Raw genomic sequence first — 26,968 nt, forward strand, 5'->3', positions numbered from 1 at the left:
CGTCTTATGCTTATATTTATAGTTTTATGCTACATGAAAATATGAAATAGATAGATGGATGGATGGATGGATGGATGGATGGATGGATGGATGGAGGGATAGATAGATAATATTATCTATTATTAAATTTTAGAAAGAAAGAAAGAAAGAAAGTCTTGTTTTATGCTACATGAAAATATTTTACCTAATAAATTTGCCTAAATTAGAAATTTTTTATTATATATAAAGTATATAATTGTGTGTATGTGTAAATATTTGTTTGAAAATTACTAATTGTTTAATCCAAAGCAGCTTTGAATGAAGAACAAACCATAGAGGGAAAAGATTTTAAAAACTTTATTATCAAAATAAGTATAAAAATATAAATACTGTATAAAACAATGCGACAGCATTCAAACAACATGAACAGAATGACCGATATTCTACAAGTACACAACTCATTGTACAGCTCTAAGTCTATGTTCTGAAATGAATCCACAGTATGACAGAACCCATATAAACCTTCCACAGGAAAACTGCCTCATAAACAGAGATATCAAGTAGTTTACATAATGATCATACTTGTAAAACATATTATACACATACTGCACCTATTTTAGACTTGGTCTGCAATAAAAGCTAAGCTTTTTTTATGATTATTTTTGTGTTTTTTTAGCCGTAAACATCGATAGTGTAGAAAGCTACTATCACTCACCTTGGTTATAAAACACATTGTCCACACCATTGATTACAACAAACCCCTAATCTTAAAAGGCATCTTTACTGATTCTTTTGGGGAGGAAGAAAAGAAAGAAAGAAAGAAAGAAAGAAAGAAAGAAAGAAAGAAAGAAAGAAAGAAAGAAAGACAGACAGAGGCTGAGAGAGAGAGATAGAGAGAAAGAAAGAGAGAGACCAGAAGTAGAAAAAGACAAAGTTAAAGTAGACAAAGAGGTTCAAGAGAAGAGAGAAAGTCTATCTGAAGAAGAGTTCCCAGTAGTTGAGCGCAATGTTCAAGTCTTGGTTGATTCGTCTATATGCGAAACACAGCAGAGAACAGAGGGAGATTCAGTGTGTATGTGTTAATTTAGTGCTCTGAGATATATTTAAGTGTGCTGTGTTGCATATCCGCTTTAAGTCTCTCTCTGGGACTCCTGCCCTATATACATATCCGCCAGTTTTTTGAACTGTGGACCCCAGTGACTCAGATACTCAAACTCCTGGTCGCCTTCGGTGGCGGCTGATTCCAGAGAACTCAGAGACTCCGCCAAAGAGCCGTTGCCTTCGTAGGCGTAGGTAGCCAAGGAGTCATAAGGGGGTGCTGTGGGATCTGAGTCGTTTTCTTGCAGCCGTCCGCTGATAAAGTCTCTCACATCCGTGTTGTCTTTGATGGGAGACGTGCGGCGGAAGGGGAACAGCATTTCGGGCATTATGTCCCGCCGGAGCTTGTTGGTATCAATGACCTCTGGGTTCCGCAGAGTTCCGATGTCAAAGGCCTGCGTGTCTTCCTCTCCGCCGCCCTCGTCGTTGTAGCTCACCACGTTGTCCCTGACGTCTTCCTTTGAGATGATCAGGGGCTCCTTTTTCTTTTGTCGCCGCAGGGCCGCGAACAATACCACAATCACTATGGAGACAGAGGCAGATGAACCAAATGATATCATCAGCATGGTGCAAATCAAGCTGAACAAAGCTCTGTGATAGTCATGCTTTCTGAATGTCACCAGACACCTGATACTAACTACAGAGCCAAAGCAGTGCTTCCCACAGGTTCATTTGTCTTAACGTGCCACTTTTAACAAACAATTTATTGTTTTTGTATTATAGGAAAAAAAAAAAAAAAGATATATAGATATATATGTGACCCTGGACCACAAAAAACAGTCATAAGTCGCACGGGTATATTTGTGGCAATAACCATCAATATATTGTATGGGTCAAAAGTAGCGATTTTTCTTTTATGTCAGAAATCATTAGGATATTAAGTAAAGATCATGTTCAATGAAGATATTTAGTAAATTTTTGCACCCTCATATTCCAGATGGTCAAATAGTTGTATCTCTGTCAAATATTGTCCTATCCTAACAAACCATAAATCAATGGAAAGCTTATGTATTCAGCTTTCAGGCGATGTATAAATCTCAATTTAAAAAACAAAATACACTTATGATTGGTTTTGTGGTCCAGGGTCACATTTATAACAGTGCCCTTGTGACATACACTTTATTATATATATATATATATATATATATATATATATATATATATATATATATATATATATATATATATATATATATATATATATATATATATATATATATATATATATATATATATATATATATATATATACACACTGTAAAAAATCCAACTTATGTTTTGTATGACAAATTCAGCTTTTAAAGTTTATTCAACTATTTAACATGAAAAAAGTTTGTACAACTAATTGACCCAAAGTTGAGAAAACTCAAAAATGTTCTGCAGCTGGTTACCTTAAACTTTTAAGTTTTCTCAACTTTTTTTTTTTACAGTGATATGATTTTGATAAATGTTGTTTTACACTGTACACTGGATGTTAAATGTTGTTTTTCCAGAATCAAATGTAATTTACAGTAAGTTTATTTTGAAACACTTTATTTTACTGTGCCCTTGTAACATGTTATATGTATTTCATGGCTTGGCTTCGCGAACAAAGATTTAGGAAGACCATCCACGTCTTCTACAGGCACGCTGGTGGCTGACGAGGCCTATGCTGGACAGGCAGGTCCTGCCACAGTGGCTGCAGGTCAAGGTCTGGTCCAGGATGGGTACTGAGGGGACACGTTTTTCCTTCTTTTCCTTTTGTCCTCTATAGTTGCCCTACGGGTATCTTCAAAGAAGGAGGTGGCCTGAGGGACTGTGCGTCTCCAGGCGTGCCCACTGACGGTAATTGATGCAGCAAGCAGTGAGGGACTTTTTAAGGGAGTCTTTGTACCGCTTTCGTGGTGCCCCAATGTTGCGGTAACCAGTAAATTATGCATAGTTACTAGGGGTGCACCGAAATTTCGGCTGACGAAAATGGCATTATCGGTTTCGGGCCAGAAAAAAAAAAAACTGCTGTAAACGTTAACCGAAAATGATTGTCACCCGCACCTCCCATCCGTGCGCAAGCGCTTAAGTTTTTTCTCACGGTCGAGCGGTTATCACGCAACGTGTCTGCCTATCAAAGATTAAGCATGTCAGCGGTATGAGAACAAATAGAGACGTATCCAGCTGAACTACCCATTGCCAGAAGCGACAATCCCCTTGACTACTGGCGCGCGAACGAAGGTCGCTTTCCATTGCTTGCGCGGATTGCACGCAGGTATTTATCTGCCCCAAGCAGTGTTGCCAATTCCGCGGTTTTCCCGCGGGATGTTTTTCCATGTCCGCGGGTTGAAGCAACACCAATTATGTGATATTTAGACCAAACGCGAATTTTAGCAGGCAACCCTCCCAAAAAAACACATATTTTACCCCCCAAATGCCATTTTTCGAGGAGAACAGTGACAGACAGTGAGAGACTATTCAGTGCAGCATCTCATGTTCTTAATGAGAACCATTCTTTGATTTTGTGTGCAGTTATTCAGATAATTGTGGATCTTTTTTTGCACAATTTTATTTGATGGAACATAAAACTTGAAGAACAATATTATTGGTATTATTATTTATATTTATTGTTAAAAATATTTTAGGTTTTGTTATGTAACTTAATAAAAGTTTGATTATTCTATTGGTTCGTGATTTTTTTCATTTCAGATCCATTAAATTCAAGCAATTTATATATATATATATATATATATATATATATATATATATATATATTAGTATACGTTTTTAAAAGAAGCCATTTTCGGTTTTCGGCCAAGTGCATCCTAAATTTACGGTTTCGGCCGTATCCTATAGTAAGTACATGTAGCTACTTAATATTACTCAGTACTTAAATGTATAATTACAGTGTAACAAAGACACCTAAAAATAAAGTGTAACCCAATATTTGATACTACGTGCAATACCATGGGGAAGAACCAGCGTATATAGGCTACTGTCATATTTTTAATATTATAAAAAAAAAGTCCATCCATTGAAAGTCTAGGCAATCAATAATTTCTTCTGAAGAGACTTTATATCACTTTACTTTTTTTTTACTTTTTTTTTTTACAATGGGGTAATTTTGTTGCAGTAACTTTGAATAAAAAAAGACAAGTAAACATTGATGGTATATAATAATAATGAAATTTTTTTTTTCTTTTACAGTTTTAGCCATTACACGGCACCCCGCATTCGGCAGACGGCACACCAGGGAAACACTGTTTCAGATGATTATTTTACATGAACTGATTAAAAAAATTATTTGTGCATGGTATTTTAGGCCCTATTTTTTACAGGAAAATATTGACTTAAATGCCTTCATTAATACGTTTTTGACTGAGATTCAAGTTTAATCCATGCTGTCACCCTAAACAAGATTTAAATGATATGTATTCTCACAAACAAAAACATTTTATTTTGCTGTGGCATTGTGAAAATATACGGAGTACAATATATATGGCATGGCAACATGCAAGATACACACCTTAGAGTGAGACCTCATGATTAAGTTTAGTTAATTCAATCAGCGAGAGCCCAGACAGTCGATGCCTAGGACAATGAAATTGTCACAGTCACCGAAAACAGAAGCACTGAGTCAGCTAAAAAAAGCAGACAAGCTAGTTTGTGGCTGCTCAGAGAAACAGATAGAGAAAGCGTGCATAATCTCAATCACTGCAGCGAGAAGAAAGGACTGCTAGAGAATCACAGGCTGTTCTTGGATGGCTAAAGCAGAGCAGCCAGATAAGAACCCAGCGAGCAGCGCACAGCACTACAGACAGAGCTTAGCTGAAGATACAGAGGAGAGTGTTTCAAAAGGTGTCATGCGCTTAAGGTACTCATGAATACAGAAGAGAGACACACACTGTAATGCAGATAAAGACTTAGTACTGCCTGGAGCAATCACCTTTTAAAATTGTGTAAGAAGTAAAAAAGACCTTGCGTTCTTCTCTCATGCATTACAAATGTTGAAGGTTCCAAAGGGCACATACTGTATGTAAAGTAGAGCAGTAAGACTTTTTTTTTTCTTTTTTTTGAGGAAGTGCATGGAGAGATCATTATGATAGTACTTATAATTTAAAATACAAATAAATATAAACAATAACAGTTAATAATAATAATTAAATAAAAACAACAATTATTATTATGAATTATTCAACAATAATAATGATATAATAATAATTGTATTTAATAATTGGATTTTTTTATTTAATTTTATTATTCAACAACAACAATAATAACTGTATTTAATAATTGTATTTCAATTTTAGTTATTTAATTTAATTTATTGAATTGAATTGAATTGTTCAATAATAATAATAATAATAATAATTGTAATTAATAATTGTACTTATTTTTTAATTAATGTAAAGACCATGGGGATACGATGCCTATTGTCATTGGTATTTTTATTTGATATAATAATGCATTATTCATGGATTATTATTTAATTATACAATCAATTATATTTCACAAATTAGGTGACACATAATCAAATATAATTAAGTGAAACAAATTCAATTGAAATTACATGTCTGTATATAATTCATAACATGTAAATTGCAGGTTAATATTTCTTTCTAGTTTTTTGTTTTTGTTTTTTGTCAAAACAATTAATCTACATAGAATATTTGATTAAGTACTTTCTTTTTCTAAAATATGTATTTTTATTTTTTTATACATTTTATTATAATTTTTATATATTTTTAAAAATAATTTAAATAATTTTTTTGATAATTTTGTATACATTTTATAAAAAATAATTTGTTTTATGAATGTTTTTTTAGTAAATTAATTATTAAATTGTATAAATTGTGCAAAAATCAGGCGACACTGTTTAAGGCACATGTGTTTATGCTGAAATGCCACATGCAAAAGCGCTACAACTGCTGGGTGAAATCTTAACAAAAAGTTCATATGTTGAGCTATATAGATGAGAAGAGGGAATTATGGTCCTAAAAAGGGAACAGGTGCTGTAGTTTGCAGCTTGTTTTTCCTGTTCAGTGGCTGTTCTCTCCTCCCAGCAGGTTATCGGAGAGCTCGCCCCTGCCTCCCACTCAGGTGTTAATTATGAAGAAGGAACGGTGGGGGGCTACATGCTGTGTTCTGCCCAGCCTGGGGGCCTGTGGTGTGTGCAGGGCTCATTCTGTGATCTGGAAGGGAAATGGTGGTGGAAGAGTGTGGGCTGGATGCAGATATTTCTCGCTCTGGCCGCGTAAACCAGCTACTTCTTATTACAGTGTATATTCTGGGGTTTGCATTAGCCAGCTCATCAAAAAAGGATCCAAAAAAAAAAAAAGGAAAATGAAGGGGCAGAGAGCAAGAGCCAAAGAAAAAAAGAGAAAGAATAGCGATGGTTTGTACAGAAAAGGCTCTGTCCTCAGTAACCTGTCCACTCAGCGCCAGCAAACGGGTTTAGGGGAAGATACTGAAAATGGAGAAGGATAAAGGGGAAAGTATCCATATTAAGTTTGCCCAGAGAGGATCAGTGGTGGACTAGATGGTGCCTGTGCAGGGGAACAGCAGAATATGAGATGGCAGAAGTGGTTGAACACAGGGCGCACAACTGTCTGTGTTGTGTAATGGATAGAAACGTTTACACATACACCGATCAGGCATAACATTAAGGCCACTGAAGTGAAGTGAATAACACTGATTATCTCTTCATCACGGCACCTGTTAGTGGGTGGGATATATTAGGCAGCAAGTGAACATTTTGTCCTCAAAGTTGATACGTTAGAAGCAGGAAAAATGGGCAAGTGTAAGGATTTGAGGGAGTTTGACAAGGGCCAAATTGTGTTGGCTAGACGACTGGGTCAGAGCATCTCCAAAATTGCAGCTCTTGGGGGTGTTCCTGGTCTGCAGTGGTCAGTATCTATCAAAAGTGGTCCAAGGAAGGAACAGTGGTGAACCGGCGACAGGGTCATGGGTGGCCAAGGCTCATTGATGCACGTGTAGTCCAAACAAACAGATGAACTACTGTAGCTAATATATTGCTCGAGAAGTTAATGCTGATAGAAAGAATACACAGTGCATCACAGTATGGGGATGCATAGCCGCAGACCAGTCAGGGTGCCCATGCTGACCCCTGATCACAGCCGAAAGTGCCAAAAGTGGGCACATGAGCATCAGAACTGGACCACGGAGCAATGGAAGAAGGTGGCCTGGTCTGATCAATCACATTTTCTTTTACATTACGTGGATGGCCAGGTGTGTGTGCGTCACTTATCTGGGGAACACATGGCACCCGGATGCACTATGGGAAGAAAGCAAGCCGGCGGAGGCAGCTTGATGCTTTGGGCAATGTTCTGCTGGGAAACCCTGGGTCCTGCCATCCATGGTGTGGGGTGGGATGTGCTGAACACACAAGTCCGATCCATGGAGGCCCCACCTCACAACTTACAGGACTTAAAGGATCTGTTGCAAACATTTTGGTTCCAGATACCTCAGCACACCTTCAGGGGTCTAGTGGAGTCCATGCCTCAACAGGTCAGGGCTGTTTTGGCAGCAAAAGGGGGGCCAACACAATATTAGGTCATTATGTTATGCCTGATCGGTGTATACATATAATTATAGGGGGGTCATGTTCCTAATTTTTACTTAAAGGTCCCATGGCATGGCATTTTTCTATTATTTTATAATGTTTCCTGAGGTGTACTTATATTGTTAGTATGATTTTTACATCATAAAATGTTATAATTTAGAAATAAAAGGCATTTTTTTCTATACTGCTGTTTGCCCTGTGACTGAATGCCATGTTTCAAGAGGCGTGTCTGTTGTGAGACTTCAGTAAAGACGGCCACTGTTGTGATTGGCTGACATCTTTGCATTTGATATGAGCGGAGGGGGCGTGGTTTAACGAGGTCAACAAGGCACGAGCTGCTGCCAGAGAGACGGATGGACCGGAGTTCACTTCACATCAGTTCTGTCAGTCTCAGTTCAGTGAACTGTTTTAGTTACAGCATATACTTCAGGTTATTAGTCTATTTCTAGTCGGAGGGGCTATCACTCATGTCAGAAAGTTAGTAACTTTAGTAAATTATGGATCAGCGCTGACTGGAGACGCGAACCGTTTAGAACGATTCAGTCCGATTTGGTGAACTGATTCGGTTCACTAAAAAGAACCGGTTCAAAAGAAAGATCGTTCGCGAACCGGACATCACTAATGTACCAGAGACTGAGCTCAGCGATTGCTAACAAAGTTATTTATAGTAACTACTGAGTTATGAGAACGCTGTCAGTCAGCGCGAGTTTATTGTGTTTGTATCTGAGAGTTCTGAATAAACACCCAGTCACGCCGAGTCCGTCTTCATCATTATTACCAACTTTGTAACACATGCAAAGTACCATTACAGCTGTCGAGATGAACGAGTTACGAGTAAGTGTTGATAATAGCATTATTTTTAGATATGTTCCTATCATATGGAAAGCGTCAGTGACGCGCATTGAGTACACAGCGCAAACAAAGACACAACAGCAGTAATCGAATGTAATCCAGTTTATTGTGGGGATAGCTGGCTAGCCTAGCCCAGATACCCTCACGCTTACCCCCCTTCTGCATAATCTCGCGCCGCGTTTGTTGCCTCCGCTGTGGGCCAGATGCAGTACTGGGGGTCGGTGATGTTGAAGGCCGACCGGTCAGTGCAGCCCGAGCCTCGGCGTGCGTGAGGTTTATCTCTAAAGATGTTACTCTGCTGATGTTGAGCAGAAACTCATGACTGTATGCACATTATAGAACAGATGGACGTGACGAGGACGTACAAAAACACTGACTCACAAGATAGAAAACACAAAAACACTGTTCTGTCGGGAGAGAGAGAAGCCGCTGCGTGTGCACGAATAATAAATAATTAGCTACACATCAGAAATCACTGATCACAGATCAGAAGGAACTGAAAAAAGACTTCTGTTTTCATTTATACATCCAAACACTGAGAAACTGCCAGCATTCACTCGTTCACAAGCAATGATCTCTCGAGCGTTTGCATGGGCGTGCCAGATTCTCTGGGCGGAGGAAAGGGAGGTAACCGTTCCTGCTTGGACGTCAAACCAGGAGACTTCAGGATTGGCTAGTCTGGCCTGTCATTTTCTCAAAGGCAGAGAAAGACAGCCAGAACTCGGGTTTACACCGATCAACATTTCTATCCACTTGGGGACAATATTCAGGATAGGGGAACTCATATTAATGTTAAAAAACCTCATGAAAAGAAAATTTCATGCCATGGGACCTTTAAAATGTTAGTCAAGGTTTCTTGCACCATATTTTTTTATTCTTTTGAATTCAACAGACAGTTTTTCATACTGTACGTTTAAAGTCATCATGAAATATATACACGTTGTGTTGGATCGATGCACCAGGAATATTTTGGTTTACATTTTTAAATTGACTAGTTTTTGCTGCTACACTGCTCCTCACATTGCCAATTAATATTGATGACCAGTTATTAATAAAGGTTCTTTTTATTATCAATGTTGGGAACATTTTGCTGCTCTGCGTCCAAAATCAAATACTTCACTACTATATAGCATGCACCAGTACGCCAAAAGAGCATTATGTCTGAATACATAGTATTCAAAAAACATTTCCCGGATGACCTACTGCTTCCAGCGAGATTCTGAAGTCTGAAGATGGACACTTTACTATCCCATGAGGCCACGGGAGGGGATTTATGAACGGAGGTGAAGGGACGCAACTGACGCTGGTAGGTCACATTATAATGACAACATGTCAGGTGTACAGTAGTACGTCCAGATTACATGCATACTGCACACATTTATACTGTATAGAACATACTATTTTAACGGTCACAAAGTAAGTTCAAATGTACCCAGATAGCAAATGACATCTGGCCCAGTTGTGTGCACAGTTGTTTCTGTTGTTAAACTAGCAAAAGTGGATTTGGACACGCCCGCCATGCGCTTCAGACCATGAGCTCAGAATGTAAGGGTGCTTTCACATCTCTAGTTCGGTTCATTTGGTCCGAACCAACGGCAAACAATTATACATTGAAGCATTTTTCAGCTTTTTTGGTTCCTTTTCACAACACACTGATTGCTTTGGTCCGAACCAGTTGAAACGAACCAAAATGCAGACACATAACAACATCCACATCACTCATTAGCCATGGCGTATTTCCTAAACTGTGACTGCGCGGGCTGGTTTTGTCCCTGGCCATTATCTATTACATTGTTTGTATACACCACAATATGCAAACAATACATTTCTATAATGAAGTGCGGATGCAGCTTGAAAACAACGTTCTAATGCACTGCAAACGGCGAGCGTGCATTGCTCATCACTTCAAGCGAAGATCGCACTGTTCTTGTGAGTTTTCGAAAGTTGGGACCTAATATGGTCATCAAACCAAATTTCTTTGAGGTTCCGCACCTCCTCACTACTCCAAGTTTGTCCGTGAGCTGCCATGCTAAAGTGCAAACTGTCAACAAACACTTCCTCATCCCATAATGCACAGAGCAGGTGACTACGGCAGCTGGTTTAGTCCAAAAATTATCAGTACTTTTTGCAGGTGGGTCTGTTCGAGTTCGGATCATGTTCTCACCACAAACAAACCACTCCAGAGTTCGTTTGAAAGCGAGGTCTCGGTACGCTTGTTTGGTCCACTTTTGGTCCGCACCCGAGTGCGATTGCTGCTTTCACACCTGACCAAACGAACCGCACCAAAGGGGAAAACATACTCTGGTGCGATTCAACTGAACTAAATGAGGCAGGTGTGAAAGCACCCTTAAAATAGGGCCCAAAGGGTCAAATTTAAATTTGTTAGAACTTTGAGCACAATGTTAAAGCACTTGACCGGCGTACAACACCACTGAAGCACTGGGAAACGTTGATACTGGCCTTTAAGCATTATAGATGGTACGTCTTTAATTTATATAAACCACTTCGGCCAGCATGAATAAAAGATAGCTAAGTCTACCTGAGGTCCCTTAAAATATTTTGTTTATCCCATTCATACAGAGGCAGACAGTAGAAAATGCTGAACGATGACAGATTGCCTCAGGTTAGACTGGAGACTTGAGAGATGCACTCACCAGCAGTTTCGACAATTATTTATTGATGGATGTTTTAACTTAAGCACAACATATTTTTTTCCTTTTCTCTGCAGAAACAACACAGACACATGCTGTTCAGAACCAGCTGCGCTTTCATTCCGCATTAATTTTCACAAGTGATGTTTTAGGACGTCAGGAAGGAGCATGCGACCTACTTAAGCCTCAGAAGAACACAAAGGCCTTTTTGTCAATTGCATACATTTAATAATGAAAGCTGTTTTTCCACGCCGCTGCACTTTCTGAGAAAAGCAAAGAAAGAGAGAGAGAGAACGAGCACCTACAGTAATGTCTTAATGGGGTGCCCTACTTTTTTATTGTCTGGAGGAAATATTTGGAGAAAATTCAAAATAAAAATGAATAAATAAAAAATAAACATCACAAGAAGGACGCTGCATGGCCCACACTGTGCTGCATCATCAGAAAAGCAGGACAAGAGGTCAGGATACATTGTGTTCTGCTCGCCAGACGCATCGCTGAGATGTTACAAGTGTTTATTTTTAATCCATGTCCTCAGGACAGATATGTTTCATCTTTAGTGTAGTTTTGAGGACGTGACTAAATATAAGAACGTTTTAAACAGACAGGGTTGCTCTAGAAAATATATAATCAAATCTATCTATCTATCTATCTATCTATCTATCTATCTATCTATCTATCTATCTATCTATCTATCTATCTATCTATCTATCTATCTATCTATCTATCTATCTATCTATCTATCTATCTATCTATCTATCTATCTATCTATCTATCTATCGTCTGTCTGTCTGTCTGTCTACACCATACATCCGTCCACTTTTAACCTTACTTTTTTGGCATTAAAAACTACTGTTAAGATAAGACACCCAGTGAAAAATTTGAAAAGGCTTGGTCACAGTTGTTTTTGCCGCTGACCTTATTGCTTGTGCATTTGTAGGAGTTTCTAGACTGGGTAAACCCAACCTGATCTGCCGCCGATTTGATTTCGCCCTGCAGCTCAGTCTGGAAACCTGTACATTCATTTCTACACTCTCAGAAAAAAAGATACAGTGCTGTCACTGGGGCGGTACCTTAAGGTACAAAAGTGAAAAGGTACATCTTTGTACCTTACTCACCCCTAAATGGTACATATCAGTACTTTAAGAGTGCATATTAGTACCTTAAAGGTACATATCAGTACCTTTTCGGTTTTGTACCTTACACTCTAAAAAATTCTGGGTTCAAAATAACCCAAGTTGGGTTGAAAATGGACTAACCCAGCAATTAAGCAAACATTTAACCCAACCGCTGGGTTAAAACAACCCAATTGCTGGGTTAGTCCATTTTCAACCCAACTTGGGTTATTTTTAACCCAGCATTTTTTAGAGTGTAGGGTATCGCCCCAGTGACAGCACTGTACCTTTTTTTCTGACAGTGTACTGCTTCTGTTCCACTTTTGTGGGAACCAATCACAGACTGGCTTATCCACCTGGCACGCTACTGGCGGGTTTAACACGATGACGGATAGAGAAACGATGGATCGATGCCCGTTGATCACGCCTCTTGTGGTCTGATTGGTTGAAGGACTATCTAATTGCGTACAGAGTCTTTTGAATTATGCTCGTTGATCACGCCTCTTGTGCAGTAGAAAATACAGAGCAGACTCCCCAGACCAATGTTCAATCTTAAATTGAGCTTGGTCTGGTGATAGCCAGACAAAGGGGTTTCTCTTTCAGAAGCCACTGAAAGCAAGGTCAATTTACTAGTTATTTACCACAACAAAAAAGTATGTCTTAAGCTAGAAGCGAATTTGCACTGCTCTTGGTAGATTGCGTTGGTCATTATGGAAATGATCCAGGCAGAACTTTCCACTCCCATTTACACTTTTTTGGAATTGCGCTTTCTCGCGATAATTTGCCCTGTTTAGTAAATCTGTCCCTGAGACTAAGACTTGTAAACAAAGAGTGTGATAGACTGTCCAGTTCTATGAGAGGTTTCCAGATCCACAAGAACGTGTAGAACATAAAGTGTGGCCACTTCTGAAGTCCACAGCCAATCACAAAACTGTGCCAAAGTACAGTCTCCTCCTCATCAGAAGGTGATTAAAGTACCTTCTGAGTAAACACACCCAATTCTGAGTCTGCAGCCCAGAGATGTGGGACTCAATCACAGAAACATCCCATTTATGACCTGAAGAGGTAAGACAACAACAGACGTAGCTCTAACACATTTCATCTCAGTTTGATTGCACTGAAAAGCCACAGTATTGGTACTTTTTGGTGTTGTGTTCTTTAGCGTAGTTACATCAGTGCATATGTTGCCAATAGATGATAGATATATTGATATAGTCTATGAAATTCTTCTGAGAAAGTGCACTGTATATAGTTAGAGGTTTCATATCACACATTAGAGTAAACAAAAATGATGCATGTAAACAGGGCTGCAGTGTTCACGGTGGCTTAAAACGGGGCCGGATTAACCATATGGGCAATTGGGCATCTTCACAGGGGCACCATGTTCAGTGAGGCACCATGCAGGGCTTTTAAATAGCTAAACATATCCCAATCATGTATTACAGGAGTTCAACACTTACTCAGTAGTATTAAAATGCAGAGTAAGATGGCCACCAGAGCTCCGGTGCTTAGTCCGGCTGAGAGCAGCAGGGCTTCGGTGCTGCACGTCTGCATATTCAATGCGCTGTCGCAGGCGCAGACACGGACCGTCAGCGTGCTGGTGCTGCTCTGGATGGGGTAATCGTTGTCTGAGATGACGACAGGCAGCAGGTATGAGTTCATCTCTCTTCGGTTGAATCCGCCCCGGCGGGTCAGTATCCGCGCTGTGTTGTCTACAAGACAATGATGTCAAGATTAAGAGATAGTTACTGAGGACTCGGAGGTACTGTTTCACGGACAATATTAAATATTGAGTTTTAGCTAGAAGTTTAATTGTTGCATTATATATTAAATGCACTAAAACACAATAACCATATAGAGTTTCTAAATCTTTAGTGTTCTATACCTTATTCTGAGACTGTTATAATGCACAAAAATATTAACAATGACATATTATACTCAAAAATTCTTCATTCAGTGGACTAGCAGTAAAATTGATAAAAACATTTTTCAGACACTTTGACCTGAGCATGTTTTGCTGAAGTGTTTTTTCTTTAATTGCTAATGCGACCTTTTAAACCACATATGCATAAATATGCATTGCTTGGTAATTGGTCGACCAAAATTGGTATTTTCTAATTGTGTACTTAAATTTAACTTGAATTGACATGAATTGTTGAATCTGACATTATCAAGATTAATTTGTTCTGACACAGTTTAACTCTGAGTTCTTGTTATATTTTATTAATAAACTGTGATAAAGTGAGAAAATGTTGAAGGTGTCGGAATACATTTTTGTTTGACTGTATGTGCCTTCAAATGTATGTGTCTTTCTGATTTGCTTATGTGGGTTCATTTCTAACAATTTACTTATTTTTTAATTATTTGTTTAACAAACTTTGTGTGTGTGTGTGTATATATATATATGTATGCCCCCACCACTGCAAAATCTCCACACGAAAGTTATTTGCAGTTATTTTTTTAAATATCTTAAACTTTTAATGATAATCAAATTAAAATGTTTTGCTACATTTTAAATTGTCTTTACTATCACTTTTGATTTACTGAATGTGGCATGCTGAATAAAAGTATTAATTTCTTTTGAAAAAAATAATGGACCCACTTTATATTAGGTGGCCTTAACTACTATGTACTTACATTTTAATTAAACTTTTGATACAATGCACTTATTGTGTACATACATGTTTTTACATTGTACTTACATTTTAAAAAATACCTGCATGTAATTACATCTGTAATTCATTTATGTAGTTACATTTGTAAACACACAGTTGACACTTCCCTTACACCTAACCCTAGCCTTAAACTTACCCATACCACCACACCTGTCCCTAACTTTACCCGTATCCAACCTCAATATCAGCAAAAGTGTTTTGCAATACAATTTGAACACAGTAAGTACAATGTACTTATTTTATATATATATATATATATATATATATATATATATATATATATATATATATATATATATATATATATATATATATAATCATGACAGTTATGTTTTACACTGTATTTTTTATTTTAAAATGTATCTCGCATTTACTTAACTACTAAAAATAAGTAAATGCGAGATACATTTTAAAATAAAAAATACAGTTTATACAAATACAAATTTACTTATTTTTTACTCAGATGCACAAATAGGCTTCCACTGAATTACCTTCATTGTCAAAGATTGTGAAGTTTGGATTGATGGTGCTTAGACTGAAAACAAACTTGTGCCCGACAAGAGGTTCATCAGTGTCCACAGCACTTATGGTCTGGATGAGCTGGAAACATAATAAGCTAAGATTATTCACTTCATTCGAACTAAAAATAGAACTGCATAGAATAACAAAACCATCCTAGTTATAAATGTAGCGCTAAAGCTCTATAGATCAGTAAACAAAGCAAGTAGAAGCGTTCAAGTAAAATATTTGCATGAAACAATGAATAAACATGAAAAAGCGACATACCTGACCGGCTCTGGCATTCTCGCAGACAAAGGTCTCGTAGTACATGGCGAACTCAGGCGCATTGTCATTCACGTCTCGCACTTTGATAAACACCGGCACTCTGGTTTGCAGGGCAGTACCTAGACGCCAATGATTAATGCGTTTCAGCAATTCTGGAAGATATTCAGTTTGCATTCAAGAGGTCTAATTTCGTTTCTCTGTATTTGTCTTTCAGCCTTTTACCCTAGGCATATATTCTTCTAAAGAGAATGGAGAAAACATGAATTAAACCACAACTCAAGTTGACAGTTTGATTTTTGTCATCAGTCATTTATTGTAGTGTTGTGGTTTTAGCCATTTCTGAAAATGTCTTGAGGCTCTAGAGGTTTTAGTCCACCTGAGATAACGTTATAGCACATTATTTTTAACAGGTTTGAACAAACAAAAAACACTTCAAATGAATTTCAGGCCATAACTGGTTCACAGTTTGAAATTGAAAGGCAGGATCTCTCCGAATTGTTGAATAAGTAAACCTTGCGGCATTATCCCATTTCATATCAGTGGTGATCCAGCAAAGGCTCACAACGCAAACTTACTGAGTTCTGTCGCCAGAACAGAGATGTTGTGCCATTTCGAAGTTTCTCTGTCCAGAGCCTGCAGTGTGCTGATGGTTCCATTGTTGGAATCAATGTTGAACAGCCTCTCCAGGTCTGTGTGGCGATCAATGGTGTATCTGAAACAAAGAATGACGGTAATGAATGCAAGACAATGGAGCTCTGATTATGCCCAGGCACAGGGATGGAACATCCTCAGTGTTTTAAAGTGTAGTAAACATGGCCCCAGGAAGTGAAAAAAGGGTTCATCACGCATCCATAATCAAGGGCCCAAACAGTGCCTGTGCAGGCCGCCAAAATAAATCAGCCAAGACTGGTTTAATTTTCCTTCAAACGGTGGGACGTATTTGATTTGACACCTCTATTAGAGAACAAATTTGCGCTAGTCAAGCGTATTGATGTTAGTTACATGCCGAGCACAACAAACTATACATTGTACCTCTGTGTTTTAAGACCACGGCTACAAACTACCCTGCTGAAAAAACTAGATATTGAATTCCCATGCTGGTCCAGATTGGTTTACAGCATCTATAAAAAAGTATTCTCCATCTTGGAAGTTTTATGGGTAACACTTTATTTTGATGGTCCCATTTATGTTTACTATAAGTTGCACCTACATGTCAATTACATTTACATTTATGCATTTGGCAGACACTTCTATCCAAAGCGACTTCAATCCCCCTGGAGCAACATGGAGTAAAGTGCCTTGCTCAATGACACAATGGTGGTGGCGACTGCTGGAATAGAACCAGAAACCTTCTGCGTATCAGTTCAGTGGTTTTAACCCACTAGACCACCACCTCATTAAAGTATTAGTAGAGTATTAACATTTTGTCTGCTTAATATCTACAAACACTTTATTCTGATGGTCCCCCAACTGATTATAAGTAACTTTGCAAGTACATTTCAACCCAAACTCTTTATTCTAATACCCTTAACAGTCTGCTAATACTCAACACTCTAATGAGAGTTAGTTGACATGTAATTGCTGTGTTACTTGAAGTCAACAGAATGGGAACCATCAAAATAAAGTGTAACCATTTTATGTTCACTTGTTGTACAGCATTGACCCACATAGGATCTAATTAGACTTTTTGATAGTGATCAACAGAAAACAATCCTTTCATGACAATGTGGCAACATTTTAAAAGGTTATTAAGCACATAAATCATTGTGCAAAATGCATTTGGTTTCTTTTTAGTTTGTGAATTTCAATTTAATCAGCTACACACACAGGAGGTTGACCTTGAATTGGTTTATTGAATTGCAACTCAAAGAAAAAAATACTTATTTTTATACCTGCATTGAAATTCTGTTCTTCAAATTGAGAATTTAAAATGCTTCCTAAATTCAATTTTAAATGAACAACCCAAATTTGCACCTTTTACGTTTTCAAGTCAGTATTTTAGTAAACATCCTTCAACTTTGCACATCTGACCACTGTAGTTTTTCTCATTCTTCTTTTCAAAACTGCTCAATCTCAGCCAGGTTGCATGGAGATCATGAGAGGAAGTCTACCCGTAAATGCTTGGGCCACTTCAGGCCACTAAAAAAAGTTTTTTTTTTTAGCCCTTCTTGTGTCACTTTGACTTTATGCTTCGGGTCATTGTCCTACTGGAAAACAAATCTTCTCCTGCAGGTGTTTTGCAGACCCCATCAGGTTTTCCTCCAGGACTTCTGTGTATTTTGCTGCATTCATTTTACCTTCGCAAGCCTTCCAGGGCCTGCCGCAGAGAAGCGATATGCCCCTCAGCATGATGCAGCCACCACCATGATTCACAGTGGGGAGGATGAGTTTCTGCTGAGGCTCAGTCTTTAGCTTACACCAGACGTGGCGTCTATTTTAATGGTCAAAAAGCTAAATTTTAGTCTCATCAGATCAGATAATCGTATTCCATCTGGCTTCAAAGTCTCCCACGTGCCTTCTGTATAGCCGAGATGTCAAATGATGGCTTTTTAGCAGTGGCTTTCTCTTTACCACTCTCCTATAAGGCTGTGACTGAAGAACAGTTGTCGATTTTCTTTCAATCTCAGGTACTGATGCTTGTAACCTTTTTCAGTGTTTTGTTCTTGCACAATCTCTCGTTGTTTGAGGACATCCTCCTCTAGACAGATTTACAGCTGTGCCGCTCTCTTTCCATTCCTTAATTATTGATTTTAACTGTACTCCAGGGGACATTGAAAATCTTCTCGTAATCATCCCCTGCCTTGTGCTTTTCAATTACTTTTTGCTTTGAGTGTTGTAATGGTGTAAGTTATGCCACAATGACTCACCAGAAGTTACACCTTCCAGATGGATGTGTATTTATTCCACAGGCCATTTTAAACCTCCTGACTACACACAGATGAATTTTATTGAACTTCAAAAACAAGTTATGTTAAGTATTATATTGAAAACCTATGAAATTAGTTTTTGGATTTTATATTCTGAGTAGATAGCTTTGAATAGGGGTTCATTCATTCAGTCATTTACTATTTAATCCACTGTGATTTCCCTGACACAATTAGCTGTCATTGAGTATCATATTAAAGAAATATTCAGAATTATTTTAGATGATATTGAAGATGTGTTATTTATTTATTAGAATTTTTGCATTAACAAATTTTAATAACTTATTTATTTGTTTATACTTACAATTTATTCCATTCAGATTTTTGCCGTAAATGGCAAAAATTAAAACTCCCCCTGTGGTCAAGTATTGTATCCCCTAAAACTCATATTTGATCATCAAAATGACATATTTAAATGTTTTTTTCCTGTGAAAAAAATAAATAAATACTTGCTTGAATGTAACTCTACACCCTTGCTTCATTTAGTACACGCCGTAGTGTTACTTTGGCCATGAATATGCAAATTATACCGCCTCCACTCACTCCCATCAGCTCAGAGATACATTCTGTCAACCTTTACTCAAGTTACTGTAGTAAATGCTGCACAATGGTATTGCTCTTTACAACGCCAGAGACATGACGGTAATTCATATGATTAGCCTTTTTCTTGACTGTTATCAAACAGCTGGTTTACACAAACCATATTCCCGTTCGCCATCTCAGTCTGCCTTCATCAAAATACAGCATCCTTAGAAACCTCATAGAACATCAGAGGAGAAAGGCTTCATAATATACATCATAAACATATTCACCCGCTATATTGCTAAATGTACACAATTTTTGGACCCCCTTTATATTAGGTGGCCTTAACTACTATGTACTAACATTTTAATTAATAATTTGATACATTGCATTTATTGTGTAAATACATGTTTTTACATTGTACTTACATTTTGAAAAATACCTGTATGTAATTACATCTGTAATTATTTTCTGTAGTTACATTTGTAATTACACAGTTGACACTTCCCTTACACCTAACCCTACCCTTAAACTTACCCATACCACCACACCTGTCCCTAACCCTACCCGTATCCCACCTCAATATCAGCAAAGGTGTTTTGCAATACAATTTTAACACAGTACGCAAGTACATTGTACTTACTTTTTGATGTAAGTACATTGTAGTTAAGGCCACCTAATATAAAGTGGGGCCCGATTTTTTATATAAACAGAAAAATATACCAGGATAACCTGTCTTCTCTTGAGACACCCCAGCACTGTAAAATCCAACAGTGATTCTAACTAACACTTTTTAGTTAACTTTACCTAATTGTAAACATCTAGTAATATGTACTATTCACATACTATACCTTGTTTACTCAGAAAAAAGTTAAGATTAATTGATTTGTTTGAGTGCCATTTTATCAAGCGAAGAAAAAAAAAAAAAAGAAAAAAACTCACCGTTATGGTGATCAGTGTTCCCTTTGGTTGGGCACTTAGAACATTCATATTATTACAACTCTCTTCCTATTGAAGCAGCGGTGCAACAGGAAATCACAATTATTTGGTTTCAAAGGAAGATAAGTAATACATATTTTGCTTTTAAAAGCTGACATAGCTTCTGACTGGCTGAATAATTAATTATAGTTTATGATTTAGTCAGAAATTAGGTCACCTTTTAAAAGCAGCCTATGTAATACTTCCCTTCATTTCGTATAATGATCGTTTACAATTGTATTGCTTACACTTATATCATAAACTATTTTAAGTGTGTTGATATACAGTAATCTCTCACTATTTATCACACACAGACTTCAACATTCAGCATGCAAACCACAACAATGGTAGTTATACTAAGTCAAGAGTAAATCTAAAATAAAAGATCAAGTACTCTCTACAGTTCTTTTTTAGTTACTATAATTCTTGTGTAAGTGAACTATACTAACTAAGCATTTGTTAGCACATGCCTACTATTCCTATTTCACTTTACTTGTTTTTTTAAGGCAATCGGTTTGCATGTTTGTTTGTTTTTAAAGTAAGTCTAACTAATTAGATTTTACAGTGTGCTTCACATCACAGTAAATTATATGCTAAAGCCTGCCTCCATGTTGACGTGGTTGGTTACAAGGTAGTTTGTGACGTCAGAAACAGCAGCGATTTCAAACCGCGTTTTTGAGACTGTTTTCATTATTGACTTATGAATATGCACATGGTTTGTCTTAAATAATATTAAAAACACCACATAGACATATAAACAACATAAAAAAATTGGTCTTTAATAGCCATTACATGCTGGTCAAATCCTAGTTTATCTGGTGATGCTGGTTGACCTACAGGACGTCTTGCAGACACCAGCACACTAGCATTCAAAGCTGAAGACCAGCTATGCTGTTTATCCCAACAAAATAGTGCTACCCAAATGCCAGTAACTGCTAATTTTTAAGTAATCAATTATGCGTTATGCGCTGAATAGCCAGCTGTGACGAAAACCTTCCTAGCCGAAGCAACTAGCAACTATCAATTATCCTTAACCGCATATTGCGTGTTTTGAATATTGAAGTGGCTCGTTTGAAAGAGCCTGAATGCTAATCACTCTGTTGATCCCCTGCCTTTTGTTTTCATGAAATAAGAAAAGGAAATTTTTCCTATTAAACCCATTTATCAATGTCAGCTTACATATTCTGCTGACATTTAAATATGCAACTGAGTGTGACGTGCATGAGTAAGCCAGAAGGACAGGCTTTTCAGACAATCGCTCATAGTGTGCATGCGGACAGGACACGAAAGACGAGGCACACTCTTTCACATCAACTTTGTGACTTATAAAAGTCTGAATTCAGAAAGGGAGGGAAGGGGAGATAAAACAGCGCCTGTATTCATCTTGCCAAACTTCCGGAGGGAAATCACCAACTGAGGCCCCATGAATAATTTGCTTTTCCATCGCATTTTCACACATACACACGCGCACGCTTGGGAGCATGTTGATGGATTGGATTTAACCGAGCACAAAACATCTGATCAACCACCAAAATGTGGAAGGTGAAGATGGGTTCTGCTTGATTTTTATACGCCATAATGAACTTTATGTTCTGATGCTTTGGGAGGCAATTTTCAAGGTGGCGTTTTGCTGTTTCCTCCCGGATGTTGGATGTTAGGTTTTGTTTGAATGTTGCACCTTTAATTGTGTCTATGGTGAAAATAACCACTTGTTTGCTAGCTTCGTTCAAAAGCATTTAATTACCGACTCCCTCTGTTCAAATATCTACTGGACCATTAAATTGCCTGTTACAATGGCTAAGATTATCTGTTGACAGAAGCCTCCTTATTAGCTAAATAAGCCTTTGAATGGTAATGAAACTAATATAATGAGTTTGACAGAAAGCAAGTGCATCACAAAGCTAGTATGAGTATCAGATTCACAACACCAAAACATTAAATGGGTCATATTAGGCAGAATCAAGTTTTCTTTCATCTTTTAATGTAAGAGAGTTAATTTTATTCAAAATGTATAGAGAAATTAATTACTAATACTATTTTGAATAAACATAATACTGTTTAATGTTTAAAATGTGTGTTATTCTAAATTAGTCTGATTGATATTCTAAAGTATATGTATATTCTAAAAATATTTATATTAAATATGGTGTAAATGAAAGTGAATTATTTTCAGGAATTATTATTAATATGTCAAATACAATATTTAATATTAGAGTTTTATGTAGTTAGTTAGTCTAATATTATTTACATGATAATTATATTAAATATTATGTAAATATAATTTTTTAGTCCAGATATGTTGCATATAATATATGAAATAATAGGCGAACATTTGACATCTATTTTTGGTTTCAGCCAAGAATGTTCCTTTAGGTGCATCACTAGACCTCATGCGGCAGCATCATGATCATATTCGCCCGAATATTAATGATGCCTATTGGGTGAACATTGAGCTAATAGACCGTTTTCACAGACTGTGATGATGCATTTCCACAGTTATTAACATTGTAGTCTAGCCAAGTACTTTCATATTTTCATTTTTTAACTACATTTATAACACTATATACTTTGTATTATATGACCTTGGCATTAAATTACAGAAAACTTGTTAACGCTGCTGTGTGAGTGTTTCTAATACAACGGCTGAGGGAGTGACTGCAAATTTGTCTTCTCCCTTCTGAATTTCCTCCCTTTTGGAAAGTCATAGAAACGCTATGGTCTGTATTTTACTTTGCTATTGGTAATACAACAATTATATCCATTTCCATTTTTCAGTTTCCATTGACAAGTAAATTTCACATATGGAATTAAGTAAACAAATAAGTTAAGTAAAATTAACAAAGAAAATAAGTAATTTTAATTTGGCCAGTAAAGGGGGTTTTCACGGCGATGCCATAGAATAGTTTTCCATTTTTGGTTCCCAGGAAGAACCGTTTGGTGAAAGGTTCTTTAAAGAACCATTTTTCCAACCATTTTATAGTCTAAAGAACCTTTTGTGCAATGGAAAGGTTCTTTGGATATTAAAGGTTCTTCATTGGCCCGTACACCCCACCAAAGAACCTTTATTTTTAAGAGTGTGATACAGTAGATATTGTGTAGACACTATATCTACATAATAGTAAACTCAGTACCGACCTGAACACAGAGACCTCAATACTTGGTACAAAATACACAATGATGGTAACATTCAATGGATCGTTTTTGAGTATGAATGTGTCATTTTGAGTAGAAAATTAACTCCAGATGTCACAAAATGGCAAGTTACTAAACCTAACAACAAAAGCAATGGTAAAACAGTGTAAATAGAGCTGGAAAACTCAACCTTATTAATTATTCAAGCCCCAGTGCATGACGGGAGCACCAGTATCAGAAAAGGTGAGTAGTTTTACTTAATTTTATAATGTTGATATTTTGATTTGAGTACTAATATAGAATTTATTTTGCCTGAACTAACTTTTCCATATATAAATTCCATTTGTTTGTTTGTTTTTTCTGTAGTATTTACTTCACCACAGAATCATTTTTATCAGTGCTATAGCTATATTGGATACAGTATAAGTTTACCCAACTATGACGACTTCCACTTCTGAGAACCCGGGAAATGTGAAAAAGGTAGGAGCATTTAATTCTAAGGGCCAATGAGAAGCGGAAAATGGCTGTGACCACTTTTAAGGGATAGTTCACGCAAAAATGAAAATTAGCCCATGATTTACTCACCCTCAAGTCATCCTAGGTGTATATGACATTCTTCTTTCAGACGAATACAATCTGTGTAATATTTAAAAAGTCCAGGCGAATCCAAGCATTATTATAGCAGTAATAGTTGCTCTGTTTTTGAAATCCATAAAAAATGCATCTGTCCTTCGAATAACGTGCTCCACACAGCTCTGGGGTGTTAATAAAGGCCTTCTGAAGCGAATCGATCCATTTGTGTAAGAAAAATATCCATATTTAAAACTTTATCAATTAAAGTTCCAGCCTATCGCCTTCCGTGGTAAAGTGCCATCTCGCAATTCAAGATGTGTACGTGACGTCATGACGAGCGTACCTGGTCGCGTTTGTCTTTCGATCGGCAGAGGCACTTTCAACACTTTGTCCATACATTGAATATGGAAGGCGGTCAGCCGAAACTTTACTTTATACATTTTTAAATATGGATATTTTTCTAAAGCAAACGCATCGATTCGCTTCAGAAGGCCTTTATTAACACCACAGAGCCGCGTGGAGCACGTTATTCGATGGACAGATGCATTTTTTATGGACTTCAAAAACAGAGCAACTATTACTGCTATTATAATGCTTGGATTAGCCTGGACTTTTTTAATATAGGGGAGAGCGGGGCACAACCTAACGCTTTTTGACTTTCTCAGTTTGTGTAAATCCACTTGGGGTTCAGAGTATTTATTTTTTCTCACATTAATTCTCCACATGTCTAGTACAATTATGTGGTTTTGTTTCATTAATACAGTGTATACTTTTTTCTTGATTTACCCCGAAAGAATGGAAGTGAAATGTGACAACATGCCCCGTAGGCAGTGTTAGGGGTAACGCATTACAAGTAACTTGAGTTACGTAATAATATTACTTTTTCCAAGTAACTAGTAAAGTAACGCATTACTTTTCAAATTTGCAACAAAATATCTGAGTTACTTTTTCAAAAAAGTGACACAAGTTACTTTTTCACATTAATTTGACTGACAATTCCTGCCCCCATGTTGAGAGTTAGTGCAGAGGCGTTGTGTGTAAACATGAGGGTTATTGTAGTTCTAGACTAAATGTGAGCATTTATTTATCTCACTTGCACAATAAAGATTCTGTATTCATCAAAATGAATAAAATCAGTCAAATGCAAAATCAGAGTACTATGCAAACCTCCAATAATTAAATGTTAAATAAAACAACTATTTTTATGCGTAATACCTTTATATTTAATTTACCAATGTCTTGCTGCTGACCTTTGATGATGAAAATTACTAGATTTTTTGTTTTTATTGGTAAAACTTTTTTCTCCTGCGTCCTATTTTACATTATCCAGAGCTGCGCCCTCTACTGTTCATGCGTGAATCTGCATTTTTACCTCAGCCTGGGGTTTATTATTTCAATTTTGGTATGAAGAGGTCTTTACCATTACACAAAAATATAACTTTTTTGTTATAAACAAAAACAAGCCCAGCCCAGGTGAGAAAAAGTAACGCAAAAGTAACGTAACACATTACTTTTCTCATAAAGTAACTAAGTAACTCAATTAGTTACTTTTTAAGGGAGTAACGCAATATTGTAATGCATTACTTTTCAAAGTAACTTTCCCCAACACTGCCCGTAGGTGGGGTACATTGTAACATGTGAGGGGCACATTGCAACATAACCAAATGACAGCTTAAAATGTTACCTGATATAATCCAAAAAATATCCAAGACAAACTAAAATATTTTGTCAACAAAATACTATTTTTAACTTTTTAAAATAAAATAATGGCATTTTTTAATCATTAAAAATATACTCATTTTTGAGTTTGACAACAAAAACATCACTAAATACAGCTATACAGCATAGTTCAAAACATAATAATAATGAATCATTTCTAAACATTGACTCTCAGTCATTATTCACCGTTTTCTCATGGTTTCTGAAAAGAATTCATAAAAGTATAGAATATAATGGAATATTTCTAATAGGGGCTCATTGTAACGCAGTGTTACAATGCACCCCATCTGCACAACTTGGATTTAACCCGCGGCTCGTGTCTTCTGCTGTTTAGATCAGCATTAAAGAACGATCTAAATTGATAAATAACAGATATAAGATTAAAATAATATCAGATTTGCCTTATTTTAAATAAACACAAAAAACAGATATAAAAACTAAACTTAAAGGGGCTATATGCGTTTTTCTGAAATTTAAACTCGCAACTCACACCTGTGGCCAAAAAACAGAACTGCTCTTATTTTCTGCTCGCTCTCGCAGCGGTGGTGACGTCACATCCGCAGACAGCGTGGGAAAAAACGACCCGCCAGAAAATAGGAAAAATAGGATACAGGCTTATAGGTGCACCCACTGTGAGCAGACAAGGTGTCAGTATGCTCATCAGGAGATGTTTGAGTCATAAATGGTCAAATAAAAAGGCTGTTGTTACGTTTATTTTGGGGAAAAAGTTGCATATAGCCCCTTTAAGTAAGAAATTTACTTTTGCTACGGTCAAATAAATGTTCAGTAATATCTTCCAGAGATTTTTTAATTTTGGCGCTATTTTTTCTCTTAATAATGTTGATATGGCAACTAGTAAATACACTAAGTTTCGTCACTCTGGCATGTGTGGAAAGGGTTAAAACTAGGGTGACCACCATCAAAAAAAACAAATGTGGGACAATTACTAAGTTTGTGTGGGACAATGTGGGACATGTTACCGAAACTAAAACATAACCTGAAACTGTTACACAATGTCTATCTAACTTAATAAAAACAAATGTATTCTGCCTTTCAGATGATAAAAATACTTTGTTCTTTAGTTCCTTCCAGAAAACACGTTACATCACAATGTTACATTTTACATGTCTTTTAAATTCAACATCACTGAGCCCAAAGGCAGCAGGCATCAGATCTGACCAAGTCCAATAATGAACAAATAAAATATAAAGCAACATGAAATTAGTTAATTGACAGTCTTATATATTATATTATATATTAAGAATATAACCAATTTACCGAATTATCCATTCGTTTTCTACATGGAACGAATCACCGCTCCACATTTTGATTGACAGCCGTCACAACCTACTAGTGACCGTGTTTACTCCTTTCTTTTCAACCATTGGATAGGATTTTAAAAACGGCTGTTGTA

General features: G+C 36.9%; 1 protein-coding gene across 1 annotated transcript in view; it reads right to left on the reverse strand.

Moving 5' to 3' along the window:
* Positions 1 to 321: 321 nt before the first annotated feature.
* The window catches only part of cdh10b (cadherin 10, type 2b (T2-cadherin)), a 70,455-nt gene continuing 43,808 nt past the window's right edge, over positions 322 to 26,968 (reverse strand). The window contains exons 8-12 of the mRNA XM_079801389.1: positions 16,282 to 16,418; positions 15,707 to 15,825; positions 15,412 to 15,520; positions 13,706 to 13,957; positions 322 to 1,600 (exon numbers count right to left, since the gene is read on the reverse strand). Coding sequence (XP_079657515.1) covers positions 1,110 to 1,600; positions 13,706 to 13,957; positions 15,412 to 15,520; positions 15,707 to 15,825; positions 16,282 to 16,418 — 1,108 coding nt within the window. The 3' untranslated portion in view covers positions 322 to 1,109. The remainder of the gene's footprint in view (positions 1,601 to 13,705; positions 13,958 to 15,411; positions 15,521 to 15,706; positions 15,826 to 16,281; positions 16,419 to 26,968) is intronic.

This window comes from Gobio gobio, assembly GCF_949357685.1.
Source record: "Gobio gobio genome assembly, chromosome: 20".
NCBI classification, from domain to species: domain Eukaryota; kingdom Metazoa; phylum Chordata; class Actinopteri; order Cypriniformes; family Gobionidae; genus Gobio; species Gobio gobio.